This window comes from Schistocerca cancellata, chromosome 6, assembly GCF_023864275.1.
Source record: "Schistocerca cancellata isolate TAMUIC-IGC-003103 chromosome 6, iqSchCanc2.1, whole genome shotgun sequence".
NCBI classification, from domain to species: Eukaryota; Metazoa; Arthropoda; class Insecta; order Orthoptera; family Acrididae; genus Schistocerca; species Schistocerca cancellata.
This window is the reverse complement of record NC_064631.1, coordinates 210,615,642-210,630,738: the sequence shown is the minus strand read 5'-3', so window position 1 is coordinate 210,630,738 and position 15,097 is coordinate 210,615,642. Positions and strand designations below refer to the sequence as shown.

Genomic DNA, 15,097 nt, shown 5'->3' with positions numbered 1-15,097 from the left:
ACTCCATATCAGCGACCTCAGCAGTCATTAAAAATCGCGAGAGAGCAGAATGGGGAGCTCCGCGGAAATCACGTACTTTGAACGTGGTCAGGTTATTGGGTGTCACTTGTGTCGTACGTCTGTACGCGAAATTTCTACACTCCTAAACATCCCTAGGCCCACTGTTTCCACTGTGATGGTGAAGTGGAAACGCACCTTCTTCCATCCCAATCCAAGACTGGGATGACGATTGCATCTTTCAACACGATCGAGCACCTGTTCATAATGCATGGCCTGTGGCGAAGTGGTTACACAACAATAACAGCCCTGTAATGGACTGACCTGCACAGAGTCCTGACCTGAATCCTATGGAACACCTTTGGGATGTTTTGGAACGCCGACATCGTGCCAGGCCTCACCGACATCGATGCGTCTCCTCAGTGCAGCACTCCTTGGAGAATGGGCTGCCATTCCCCAAGAAACCTTCCAGTACCTTACTGAACATATGCCTGGGAGAGTGGAAGGTGTCATCAAGGCTAAGGGTGGGCCACCACCATGCTAAATTCCAGCATTACCGATGGAGGGCGCCACGAACTTGTAAGTCATTTTGAGCCAAATGTCCGGATACTTTTGTTCTCATAGTCTATCTAGTATCAGGCCTTATTTGTGATTGGATGTAGGACTCCCTTGCCGACAGCATGTAACGCTTCGTGCTTAACGGAACATTATCGCAAGATGTAAAGAAACTTTTGGGATAAGCATAATCACACTGAGGTGACAAAAGTCATGGGATACCTTTTAATATTGTGTTGGACATCCTTTTGCCTGACGTAGGGTACCAGCTCGATGTGGCATGGAGTCAATAAGTGGTTGGAAGTCCCCTGCAGGAACATGCTGCCTCTGTAGCCGTCCATAATTGCAAAAAGGTTGTCAGTGCAGGATTTTTTGCACGAACTGACGTCTCGATTATGTCTCATAAATGTGCGATAGGATAACTGGACTAGAGGAGCAGTTGCATTCCATATAAACACAGCTCACACCGTTATGGAACCACCATCAGCTTGCTCAGTGCCTTTTTACAACTTGGATTCATGGCTTCATGTGGTCTGTGCCACACTCGAAACCTTCCATCAGTTCTTACCAACAGAAATCTACATCTACAGTTATACTCCGCAAGCCATCCAACGGTGTGTGGCGGAGGGCACTTTGCGTGCCACTGTCATTACCTCCCTTTCCTGTTCCAGTCGCGTATGGTTCGCGGGAAGAACGACTGCCGGAAAGCCTCCGTGCGCGCTCGAATCTCTCTAATTTTACATTCTTAATCTCCTCGGGAGGTATAAGTAGGGGGAAGCAATATATTCGGTACCTCATCCAGAAACCCACCCTCTCAAAACATGGACACCAAGCTACACCGCGATGCAGAGCACCTCTCTTGCAGAGTCTGCCACTTGAATTTACTAAACATCTCCCTAACGCTATCACACTTACCAAATAACCCTGTGACGAAACGCGCTGCTCTTCTTTGTATCTTCTCTATCTCCTCTGTCAACCCGACCTGGTACGGATCCCACACTGATGAGCAATACTCACGTATAGGTCGAACGAGTGTTTTGTAAGCCACCTCCTTTTCCTAAGGACTCTCCCAATGAATCTCAACCTGGCACCCGCCTTACCAACAATTAATTTTATATGATCATTCCACTTCAAATCGTTCCGTACGCATACTCCCGGATATTTTACAGAAGTAACTGCTACCAGTGTTTGTTCCGCTATCATATAATTATAAAATAAAAGATCCTTCTTTCTATGTATTCGCAATACATTACATCTGACTATGTTAAGGGGCAATTGCCACTCCCTACACCAAGTGACTATCAGCTGCAGATCTTCCTGCATTTCGCTGCAATTTTCTAATGCTGCAACTTCTCTGTACACTACAGCAATTTGACGTCCTTCTGACCAGTGGTGTTATTTCTACAGCGTTTCGAAAGTTTAATTGTAATCACCCTGTACATCTTGCTGGGAATGAGATGATCAGTGACGGAGCAGAAGTTTGGATTGAATGACAATGGGGAGGAAACGGCTGTATTTTTTTCAGGGAACTGACAACTGACACATCACTTAAAGAAAATCATTGCTGCAGACAGCAGTCAGAATAGTTTGCGATTCTTTCAGTATTTCGTTGGCAGACAGACATACTAGCATTAGCGTCTCTGACTAAATACTTCTTTACACACCAGAGTAGATGACATTTAGGCATAACAAAGGTGGATAATTAGTTCAAAAGTCGAAAGGCGGCTGTTGAATGTATGGTATCACGGATCGATAACACCCTCACCGGCGTCTCACAGTTGACAATGGAAACGTACGTTTCCGACAGATGCCGATAGCTGTCGCGTGTGGTCCCGACGGATCCAATGACGAGCGCCTGGTAGCCACACATTCAGCGGCTCCGACTACGAGCACCCTCCGACGCCGCAGTGTACAATGGTCTGCGGCAGATCCATGGCCCTGTCTCAGTCGGTCTTCGACATTCTTCAGCCTCATCCAGCCTTCGACAGTTCGCTCTTGCATTTGCAGAGAGAGCCTCACACTGCACACAGGTTAACTGTAATAGCTGGACTTTGTTTCTGTTTATTCTTTTGCAAAGTTTCTTCGCAATACTTGTAGAAAGCTACAAGTTGAGTAAAACTTCTGTTTACTGTGTTTACGTGTTCGCTAATCATTTCTGTTCCTGTCCGTGTTTCCTACGTTGACACTTGCTGCACCACTCACTAGTCCACTCCTCCTTACCGTTTTCTACGAAGCAGTACACAGCAAACGTCCATGTCAGTTTGTAGTACACTTGAGCCAGAAAAAAAAACAATTGAACGACATCTGTATAGGCGGCCTGCCTGAAATAACTCTGCCGTTCTTAATTTGTGGTGTTGGTTGCCGTAGTGGTCGAAAACGATATTTCTTTCTGTAATTGAGCTTCTTGACCTAGTCACAGAAACGGGAATATATCTGAGAAACTCATGCAGCTATTTTGCATTCTCTCGGTATGTGACCATCCATCAAATTAATTTAGGGCTTGCCTGCAGCTATTCTCCAGGTAGCGGGGCTCTGGGAGGCACACGAATAATTTAGATGAGAAATATATAGTCTGATTAAAATTATATAGTCTGATTTTCACGCGTTGGAGCTAGTTTCCTCCACTCAGAGGGCTCAATGCCATGCTTGAAACGTTCGCCAGAGCAAACTGGCCATAAAATTTGTCAGTTCATTTCCCACTCCTTGTCAGGCGTTCTTTCTTGCTGTGTTTGGATCTCGAATCATGGGTCTATCACTTTTATTTTGCATTTCACCATACCTGATAACCACACTGAAACCAACAAACACTCTCACACACACACACACACACACACAACACACACACACACAGGCACACACACACACACACACACACACACACACGCACACACACACACACACACACACACACACACGCCAAACAACACAACACGAATACCGAGTGGGGTAGCACAGTGTTATTTTTATTCACTTAATTGGTTTAAATGTAAGTATTTTTATTTCTAATTATTTGCCATGTCATTTTTCATCGTCATATTGACTTTTTATTTATGTGTGTGTCTTGTGTATTGAACCAGGGACCAAGACACGACGGAGAGATTTCGTCCCACCGTAGCCTTCAGTGGTTCACAACCCCACACAGGCCACAGCAGTGCACCCACTTCACCGCCGCCCCACTCCGAACCCAGGTTTATTGTGCAGTTCGGGTCTCCAGTGGACACTGGACCCCCCCCCCCCCCCCATCCCCCTTCCCGGGAACGTCGCACACCAGACGACTGTGACCACACATGTTTGAGTGGTAGAGTAATTATGGTGTACACATACGTGGAGACAGTGTTTGCACAGCAATCGCCGACATAGTGTAACTGAGGCGGAATAAGGGGAACCAGCTCGCATTCACCGAGGCAGATGGAAAACCTTCTTAAAAACCATCCACAGGCTGGCCGGCACCCCGGACCTCGCTATGGACGTGCACGGCCTACCACTGAGGATCAAGGCATTAATGTCCTTCACTGTAGCGATGAAGACCCTTTCAGGACTAGCCCAGAAAGTAGAAACATCCTACAGCTAAGCGTCAGCAGATGAACTATACGTTATCATCTCAAGGAGAAAGGAAGGTATGGACTAAAATCGGCCTTAACGATATGTTGAAGGAGCAACATAACGCTGCCAGATTACACTTTGCACTGGCGGACAGTGTAAACCGCTTTCGTACTGGTAGGAAGTTATATTTACGGACGACAAGGCATTTTCTAGTGCACTAAATGGTTAGGTCCATGTATATCGTCCAAGTGGAGAGGGATTCGACAACAAATATGTCCAGCAGACACAAAGCTGTGGCCAAACTCCTGTCACAATTTGGGATGAATATCAGCAAATGGTTGCGGCCTCTTGTGGGAACTGAACTGTCTACTTTCTAGCTATTACTGCTGCAAAATACTGGCTAACATAATGCCTCTTTCTGTTCGTCACAGGTTTTCGGGACGCAGAATGAACTTACGAAATGACCGTTCCCCAGTGCACATAGCGAATTGAGTAAAACAGTGGCTCCAAATGAACGGAGACGTTGATCTGATGGTATACCAGAGTAAACGAAGTGCTGTACAAGATGGAGAGTACTTTATTCGCCCCAGAAGTCAAATCAAATTTATTGTCGAATATTTGCTTTGAAAAAGATTTCCTAAATAGGTTCCTCGTAAATATTATTTCGAACGTCGCGGAAATTTATTTTGTCAACAGTAACACCCCTTGTATCGGACCACACAAGTCGGTAACAGCACTGCACCCATGTAGGGTAGCGTAGTGGTGAGCATGTAATCTATAATTGTCAGGTTCGAATTCTGTCAGTTGTACAAATTTTATTCGTTGTAAAAGAAGGATGAGTAGATTAGGAGGAGAAAGTAATTGCAGCGCCCAAAGTATTCATATTGTCGTAATCATTTGAGTACGTGGCTTCCCATCTTCGCTGAAGGAAGCCAAGGGCAAAAAGTCTTCACTAGCTTCCGTACTGTAAATACGCTTCAGTTTGAGGATGAACTCAACTTGCAGTTGATAATCGTTTTCTAGTTTTACCAGTACCCCTAGGAGGTAAGCACTGTTTCGACCAATGATTTCCACAGTTATAAAAAAACAACATGTGGTACCTCGTGGGTAAAATACTTAAGCAGTGCTATCAGATGAAACGATCGACGCGGCCCAGACTGTGTGTACTTTGTTTTTAAACCCCTTGATACCTGGCCAATGATACTTTCTTATTAGAGAAATTTGTGAACGTTTAATAAAGACATGTTTAGAGGAGAATAAATTCCTTCACCTACGGCGACAAGCCGCTTTTCGTCGCATTTCACTGGTTGAAAGAGAAAAACTCAATGTCTGAAAAATAAGAGCAAATCTGCCAGAGAACGTAAAGTGAAGCGGAAAATATAAGTCAGCAATATGAGCATATTGCACCACCTGGGGCCTGAACTGATGTAGGGCCTGTTTGAGTGAGGCATATAGAGCTTGAAATCTGGGCAAAATTAAATCTTTCAATCCTTATGCATTGTTTGCACACGAAGTTACTAATACAGTGTTGTTACGGAGCCCAATGAGTCGTCAACTGTGTATTTTCCGGTGAGAAAGGGCGCTGTCAAACAGTCTTCACAATATCATATTACTGCAACTGATGTTCCATAGAGTTAGAATTTCTTTTTGGCGACTAAGTGTAAGGTCGCTAAGTCGGTTGTGAGGTTTCCAACTGTGCAATAATTTTCTGCATTGTTGAAAATGTGAACTTAGACTAGATTTAGTTCTAATGTAATCAATGAATAATTAGAGGTGTGCGATATTAACTTGAAAAATATTCCCTGGATATGGAGACTAAATAATTTAACTGTTTTTGGGCACATGACTAACAAGCGTTAAATGCTTCCTTGAGCAACCCTGTAGCGGCAGCTATATGAAGAACATAATAGCAATAATTCATAAACCCTTGAGTAAATCAGAGATACAATACGAATATTTAATAAAAAAGTATTCTGCTGTTCATGACGACTGATTTTAAATGTGAAAGTAAGGTATCACTGCAGTTATGTATAACATAACTAGCCGATAAATGTGAGACAATTAACTTCCCTTATAAGTAGTCAATACCTGCTCTCTGAAATAGTGTCCAATGGTTATAAACCACCGACGCTCTTGCTCATACATTGATGACACGTTGTTATAAAGATGAAAATTTAAAAAAATGAAAGGTATGTTTTATATGTAATTTTATACTGGCACATATTTTATTAAAGCGCCTTGTACGTGAACTGTATCTTATATTGCTATCCTGCATCGTCTTATTTCACAGTCTCCTATTGCATAATCGTTGTCATCCTTCGCTTTCAGAAAACCTACCAATAATGTCAAATCATACTGCATAATTCTGTAAATGACGACTGTGTAGGCTTTCAAAGCTAATTCTATTACCGATATCGTATGGCTAAGATATTATGTCATCGAGACGTTACAAAATGTTTCGAATTTTTATCTGATGATATACGCAGCATTCCGTGACACTTAACAGCATGCTGTGGCTCCTTTACATGCAAATTGTGTAAACTTTGTCTTTATGATTACTTGGTGAATACTACACTGATGTTATGTTAATTCTGTTAATTCCGATGTTAAACAAAAGTATGACCCTGTTACATTGTCCCGTTATACTCTAAATCCAGTCGTCAATTACTCTGTCCTATACCACGTAGAGGCAAGATGTGACATGTATCTACCTTGTTCGTGCTGTTTGTACCTCAACTTGCACGTAACTTATGATAGCACGCCTGGATTGTCATTGTAATGGTACGTTTTTATTTTTATTTAAATTTTACTTATTAGAGGTATTCATTATTATATTTTGATTTCGGATTTTATCCGTTCATATAAGCAGAGTTTTATGAGAGTTATTATTTTACAGCAAATTGTATAGTCCTAATGTGACACAGTGTTTAAGCGCTTTGTGATGTAACTACCACCTCTCGGTTTTAGGGGTCTGTAATTTTTGCCCTTGAGCTGTGTGTATGCCCTCCTGCGTTTTTTTGCATGACTGTAAGCCTGTAAAAAATGGTTCAAATGGATCTGAGCACTATGGGACTTAACTTCTGAGGTCATCAGTCCCCTAGAACTTAGAACTACTTAAACATAACTAACCTAAGGACATCACACACATCCATGCCCGAGGCAGGACTCGAACCTGCGACCGTAGCGGTCGCGTGGTGCCAGACTGAAGCGCCTAGAACCGCTCGGCCACACCGGTCGGCTGTAAGCCTGTACCCCGATATATTTTCTTTTTACAGACATGAAGATGGTAATACACACAGCCGAAACTAGTGATCCAGTAATTGTGTTAACATAGCGGTCTTGGAAAATAAATCGGTTTTCACAAGAAGATTACAGTACAAAATCAATTTAAGTGTTATGAAGCCTATTCTGAAGGTATTTGTCTGGAGTGTTGCATTTTTCGGAAATGAAACGTGGACGATGAGCAGTTCGGACAGTAAGAGAACAGAAGTTTTTGCAGTGTGGTGTTGTAGAAGAATGCTGAAGATTAGATACATATATAGATACATATATCCGAGGAGGTACTGAAACGAATTAAGGAAAAAAAGAAATCTGTGACACAAGTCGACTATGAGGGGCGTTGAATAAGCAATACAATTTTTTTTGAAAGCAGGGGTTTTATTCAGGATTCCATTACATAATATTATTGCTCGCTCTTCTGGCTACAAAATCCTATTTTTCAATGTAACCTCGCTTCAGTGCGACGGCCTGACCCCATCTTACTGGGAGGGCCTGTATACACCCATGGTATCACTGTACTGGTCGTCGTCGGTGCCAAAGCCTTGCTGCACCAGTACTGTTTCCCGCGGAGTGCACCCTTCATTAGGCCAAATAGATGAAAGCTGTGAGATCCGGGCAGTAAGGTGGACGAGGAAGAACAGTCCAATGAAGTTTTGTGAGCTCCTCTTTGGTGCGCAGACTTTTGCGCTTTTGTAGCGATGAACACGCTGAAGTCGTTTCTTCAATTTTCTGAGGGTAGCACAATACACTTCAGAGTTGATCGTTGCACCATGAGGGAGCACATCAAACAGGATAACCCCTTCAGAGTCCCAGAAGACAGTCGCCATGACTCTGTGGTTCTGTACTTTTTGCTCGGGGGAGAGATTGTGTTGCGCCACTCCATGGATTGCCATTTTGTTTCCAGTTCGACGTGATACGCCCATATTTCATCGCCTGTGACGACGTTCGACAACAGCCACGATCAGCTTTGCAACGCGCAAGTAATTGCGCACAGATGGTCCTTCGTTGCTATTTTTGGTTTTCTGGTAGGCGGGAAGGAACCCAGCGGGCAAACACCTTTGAGTACCTCAACAGGTGGACGAGCGGGTCAACACTACCAACAGAGACATCCAGTTCAGCAGTGAGGTATTTGAATGTGATCTGTCGATCACATCGAATGAGAGTAAACTACAGGAGTTGGATCGGGAATATTTCACGACGTCTCCCAACAAATTACGCATTTCTTCTGCCGAAACTGACCGGGAAAAAATGTGCTGCATTACTCATTGAAAGCCACTTGTAAAAGAAGGGATCGCGTGATGGGAAACATCCTGAGGTGTCAATGAATAGTCAGTTTGTTAACGGAAAGTTTTGGAGGGGGGAGGACAAAAATTGTAGCGGGAGACCAACGCTTGAACACAATGAGCAGGTTCAAATGGCTGTTGATTTTTGTACTTACACAGAGATGAAAAGTCTTGCACAGACTAGAGTAGCATAGAGAGCTCCGTCAGACCAGTTTTCGACTAAAGACTACCACCACCACCACCACAACAATAACAACGACACATAATGTTCGCTTTATTACGCTGTGTTGTTTAATATGACAACTAGTTTACAAGAAGGACACAGCTCTTCGGTGTAAATGTGGGCCGGCCGCGGTGGCCGAGCGGTTCTAGGAACCACGCGGGTCGCAGGTTCAAATCCTGCCTTGGACATGGATGTGTGTGATGTCCTTAGATTAGTTAGGTTTAAGTAGTTCTAAGTTTAGGGGACTGATTACGTCAGCTGTTAAGTCCCATAGTGCTTAGAACCATTTGAACCACCTATTTGTAAATGTGCCTACACGCTAACGGTATACATAAATAGCTTTAAATAGTACGTACATAATAATGAAGCCTTGGAGAAACTAATTAACTGAAGCACTCAGGGGCTTTTGCTCTCTCTTTCTCCATTTCTCTGTCCGTCTGTCTGTCTGTCTCTCTCCCTCTATCTCAGTATTGTTCTTTCTTGTCCTGCTTCAGGATACCTGTGTCTGTATGTAGGCAGACTATCTACAATAAGTTGTTATCAAGAAAGACTAAGTGTAGTTTGTTTTCAAACTTGTGCTTATTGCTTATCAGTCCAGTACTATACCACACATTTTAATTAGGACTAAATACATTCGATTTGATGTCTACTAACCACATAATTATGTGATGCGAATGCTTGTTTCTTGTAAAATAAAATAAGGAGCACTTCGTTGATACGTAGGTAAGTTTTAAGAACTGATTTGTGCAAGAAGCTGTAATAAGAAGCAAGTAATAAAACAGACACTCTAAGTAGGGACTCTGTGAAAACGAGTAATAGTTGTTTATTTATCTACCTGTTCCATTTGTTTTATTTTCACAGGGCTCTTTAATTAACAAAATGTTTTCTATTACTAATTAAAAGTTTGCTTTTGGAATGGATAATCAAATATGAAAATATTATCTGTGACACCGATAGGGAAATATGAATCATTTATTTCTTTTCCAGTTTGATTTGTTCCTGACACAATGTGAGAGCAGAGATCAGCAACATACGTGCACACAGGACCTAAAGATGACCTTAGTAGACATCTGTGATCATCTGGCAGACAAGAATGAGATGTGGACAGAGGGAGTGGAACACATATTGGAATTTGACCCCCACTGCCCCATAAAGCCAGTAAGTAGAAGCGACTTTACACTGAAGGAATCATCTCATGTTTAATATCGTTTGGTTTAAATGTATAGACAAGGATGTGCACGTCAGTAAGTCTACTCTAAGGGTCAGTGTCTAATGCTTAGTATAGGGAACATACAGGGGTTGGACTAAAAATGGAAATAGAGCGAGGACTCCATGATTGAACATAAATGCAGATGATAGCGAAGCCGGCAGGTTGCGCTGTTGTTTACGACCACGAACGGCACGGCTTAATGTCCTCAACACGCTGCTAATGCCAGTCGTGGTCACAACGGTGTTCTCTGTATTTTGTCAAGTGAATTCAAACGTGGGCAAATTGTTAGTGCTTGTATTGTGGTTGCTTCCGTAACCAAGGTAGCCGAAATGTTTGGTGTGTCGAGAGCCACCACACCAAAGATTTATACTACACACAAGGAATGCGGTAATCCGTCACCGGCTATGTCACAACGTGGACGAAAGTGTTTGTTGACTGATAGTGATGGACGTTCATTGAAGAGGATTGTGACGAAAAATAAGAGGACTATAGCTGCAAATGTCGCTGCAGAACTGAATGTCGCACTTGCGAACGCAATCAACACCAAAACAACACGAAGGGAACTCCGCAAGTGTTTCACAGCGGGCTGGAGTTCCAAAACCACTCATCAGTGATTAAAATACCCGTAACAGGAATACGTGAAGCGACGAAAGAAAGCCATTTGGTCGGATGTGTCTTATAGCATAATGTTTGCAGCTTCTGGCCGAGTTCATGTTCCAAGAAAGAAACGCGGCGGGGGTTCGGTGATGATTTGGACCCCTTGGGTACTCTGCAAGGTCACATTGCTGCAAGGGGTATACGACCATTGTGGCTAATCAGGCCCATCCCACAGTACAATGTCTGTTTCTCAATGCCAATACTTTATTCGAAGACGACGCTGCTCCTATTCGTTCAGCTCGCATCATCCAGGACTTGTTATGGGAGCACGAGGATGAATTGTCGCGTATCTCCTAGCTACCGCAGTCACCAGATCCCAATATTACGGACTCCTTGTGATCCACTTTGGAGAGAAGGACACGTGATCGCTATCTGACTTCATCACTGTTACCTGAACTTATCACATTTTGCTTGAAGAACGTTATAAGATTCCCTCAAAGACCATACACGGCGAATCCATTCCGGATGACCAGAAGCTGTTTTGAATGCCAACGGTTTTCCTACACCATGTGAGTAAAGGTAATGTGTTGTTTTTGTGGTGTTTCCATATTTTTGTCCACCCCCTTAGCTCAATGGACAGGATGTTAGTCACCCACTTAAAAGAACATGGTGATCGCTTTGGAGCGCTATAGGTGGCACTCGGCTGTCATGCGATCCTCCACTGCTAATGTGTCACGTCAGTGCAGTCCTGGGTACGTCTCAGTCGGTTGCATGGAATCAGCATAGTCAGGTGGAGATGAGACGGGATGGCACAAAGGAGCTGATGATGTATTTGATGTGTTCGGAGGGACCAATGACCACTCCGTAAATTAAGCTGCCAGATTTATTATTTTGTCAACACTGATGGTCTAAAGCGGTGGTTGTCAAACTGCTGCCTGTGGGCCACATGCGGTTCGGTGTGTGTGAAATCTTATGGGACTTAACTGCAAAGGTCATCAGTCCCTAAGCTTACACACTACTTAACCTAAATTATCCTAAGGACAAACACACACACCCATGCCCGAAGGGGGACTCGAACCTCCGCCGGGACCAGCCGCAGAGTCCATGATTGCAGCACCTTGACCGGCCGGGGTGGCCGAGCGGTTCTAGGCACTACAGTCTGGAACCGCGTGACGGCTACGGTCGCAGGTTCGAATCCTGCCTCGGGCATGGATGTGTGTGATGTCCTTAGGTTAGTTAGGTTTAAGTAGTTCTAAGTTCTAGGGAACTGATGACCTGAGAAGTTGAGTCCCATAGTGCTCAGAGCCGTTTGAACCATTTTGCAGCGCCTTAGACCTCTCGGCTAATCCCGCGCATATGTGGTTCGAACAGAGTATTCATGCGGCCCGCGATTCTTAGCCGTATTATAAAATAATATGCGTAAAGCAACTAACAGCTGAATCCAGAAACATAAACTGAGTTTGAGAGCTTCGTACGAGTGTATACTGAGGTGCCAAAAGTAATGGGATACCTCGTCATATCGTGTCGGATCCCCTGTTGCCCGGTGTAGTGCAGTAACTCGAAGTGGCATGTACTCAACAAGTCACTGGATGTCCCCTGCAGAAATATTGAGCATGCAGTCTCTATAACCGCCCATAGCTGCGAAAGTGTTGCCAATATAGAATTTAGAGCACGAACTGATCTCTGTGTTTTGTCCTATGAATGTTCGATGGTATTCACGTCGGGAGATCTGGGTGGGCAAATCATTCGCGCGAATGTAGTTCAAACAAGTTGGGAACAATTGTGGTCTGGTAACGTACCGCACTATCTATCGCTTCTATCGCTTGCGCCTTGGTCCCGCATTGTGCGCGGGGTTGACGTGGTTAAATCGGATTTGGCATGGTGATTTGAAGGGGTGGCCGGATGCCCTTCCTGCCACCACCCTGTACCCCCTGGGACGGAATCAGAGTACTCCATCTGTCTGCGTCTAGTGTAAATCATGGAAAAGTGCGGACGTGTGTGAAATGTCTGTGAGTCGTGTAACTGAGGCGGGACGTGCGGACCAGCCCGGTATTCACCTAGAGAGATGTGGAAAACCGCCTAAAAACCACATCCATGCTGCCCGGCACACCGGCACTCGTCGTTAATCCGGCGGGCAGATTCGATCTGGGGCGGTGACGTGCAGCACTGTCAGCCTTAAAAACTCCATCGTGGTTTGGAAACATGAAGTCCATGAATGGCTGCAAATGGTCTCAGTTGGTTCAGTTGGACCAGAGGACCCAGTCCATTCTATGTAAACACAATCCACACGATTGTGGAGCTACCACCAGCTAGCACAGTGCCTTGTTAACAATTAGAGGACATCGATTCATGGGATCAGCGCCAAACTCGAGCCCTGCCATCAGCTCTTACCAATTGAAGTAGGGTCTCATTTCACCGGGCCACGGTTTTACTGTTGTGTTTGGTCCAAATGATATGGTCACGAACCCAGGAGAGGCGCTCGAGACGATGTCGTGCTGCTACCAAAGACAGTCACGTCGGCCGTCTGCTGCTGTAGCCCATTAACGCCAAATGTCGCCGCACCGTCCTAACGGATGCGATCGTCGTACGTTCCACATGGAGTTTTCCGATTGTTTCACGCAATGTTATTGGTCTGTTAGCACTGACAGCTCTACACAAACGCCACTACTCTCGGTCGTTAAGTCAATGTCGTCGGCCACTGCGTTGTCCGTGGTGAGAGGTAATGCTTGAAATTTGGTATTCTCCGCAAACTCTGGACATTATGGATCTCGGAATACTGAATTTCCTATTTCCGAAACTGAATGTCCTATGCATCTAGCTCTAACTACCATTCCGTATTCAAAAGTCTTTTAATTTAAATCGTGCAGCGTTAATTGCGCCGGAAACCTATTCACTTGAATCGCCTGAGTACAAATGACAGCTCCGCCATGCACTGGCCTTTTATACCTTGTGTACGCTATACTACCGCCATCTGTATACGTGAAAATCGCTACCCCAGTGTATGTTTCTTGCATAGTAAGAAACAAAAATACTTAGTGAGACAATAATATTTTAAGATGTGTTTAATTTTAATTGATGGTGGTGAATTCGGCCGGGAGCTAAGTAGAATTAGCCGCTTACGTGATGGGGTGGGTGGGTTGTAGTGCAGCCACTTCAGAATTAATAGAAGTGTAAGGTGAATGTTTTATCGTTTCTCTTCCAGTGCTACCAACTCACGAGCGTGCACATCTAGCACAGATCAGTTGCTACGGTATCTATGTCAAACGGAAGTAATATAAATTTCTCCCGGCGGAGGTTCGAGTACTCCCTCGGGCATGGGTGTGTGTTTGTCCTTAGGATAATTTAGGTTAAGTAGTGTGTAAGCTTAGGGACTGATGACCTTAGCAGTTAAGTCTCATAAGATTTCACACACATTTGAACATTTGAACACATAAATTTGTGGATATGAGTTATACAGTTTCTCCGGAAATTCTCGTTACAAATTTCTAAGACTTGTAGAGTGGAGTGAGTACATAATACAGGGTGATTCAAAAAGAATACCACAACTTTAGGAATTTAAAACTCTGCAACGACAAAAGGCAGAGCTAAGCACTATCTGTCAGCGAATTAAGGGAGCTATAAAGTTTCATTTAGTTGTACATTTGTTCGCTTGAGGTGCTGTTGACTAGGCGTCAGCGTCAGTTGATGCTAAGATGGCGACCGCTCAACAGAAAGCTTTTTGTGTTATTGAGTACAGCAGAAGTGAATCGACGACAGTTGTTCAGCGTGCATTTCGAACGAAGTATGGTGTTAAACCTCCTGATAGGTGGTGTATTAAAGGTTGGTATAAACAGTTTACAGAGAATGGGTGTTTGTGCAAAGGGAAAAGTTCTGGACGGCCGAGAACGAGTGATGAAAATGTAGCACGCATCCAGCAAGCATCTGTTCGCAGCCCAGGAAAATCGACTCGCAGAGCTAGCAGAGAGCTGCAAATTCCACAATCAACTGTATGGAGAGTCCTACGAAAAAGGTTAGTTATGAAACCTTATCGTCTGAAATTGGTTCAAGCACAAGCGATGGATCGGCTGCCAGGCGGCCCGTGACAGAGCACTTCATCACTGGCCTCCAAGAAGCCCTGATCTTACCCCCTGCTATTTTTTCTTATGGGGGTATGTTAAGGATATGATGTTTCGGCCACCTCTCCCAGCCACCATTGATGATTTGAAACGAGAAATAACAGCAGCTATCCAAACTGTTACGCCTGATATGCTACAGAGAGTGTGGAACGAGTTGGAGTATCGGGTTGATATTGCTCGAGTGTCTGGAGGGGGCCATATTGAACATCTCTGAACTTGTTTTTGAGTGAAAAAAAAAACCTTTTTAAATACTCTTTGTAATGATGTACAACAGAAGGTTATATTATGTTTCTTT

General features: G+C 44.1%; 1 protein-coding gene across 1 annotated transcript in view; it reads left to right on the top strand.

The window, feature by feature from the left end:
- Nucleotides 1-15,097, top strand: part of LOC126191289 (uncharacterized) — an 84,155-nt gene that overhangs the window by 58,395 nt on the left and 10,663 nt on the right. The window contains exon 3 of the mRNA XM_049932103.1: nucleotides 9,868-10,038. Coding sequence (XP_049788060.1) covers nucleotides 9,868-10,038 — 171 coding nt within the window. The remainder of the gene's footprint in view (nucleotides 1-9,867; nucleotides 10,039-15,097) is intronic.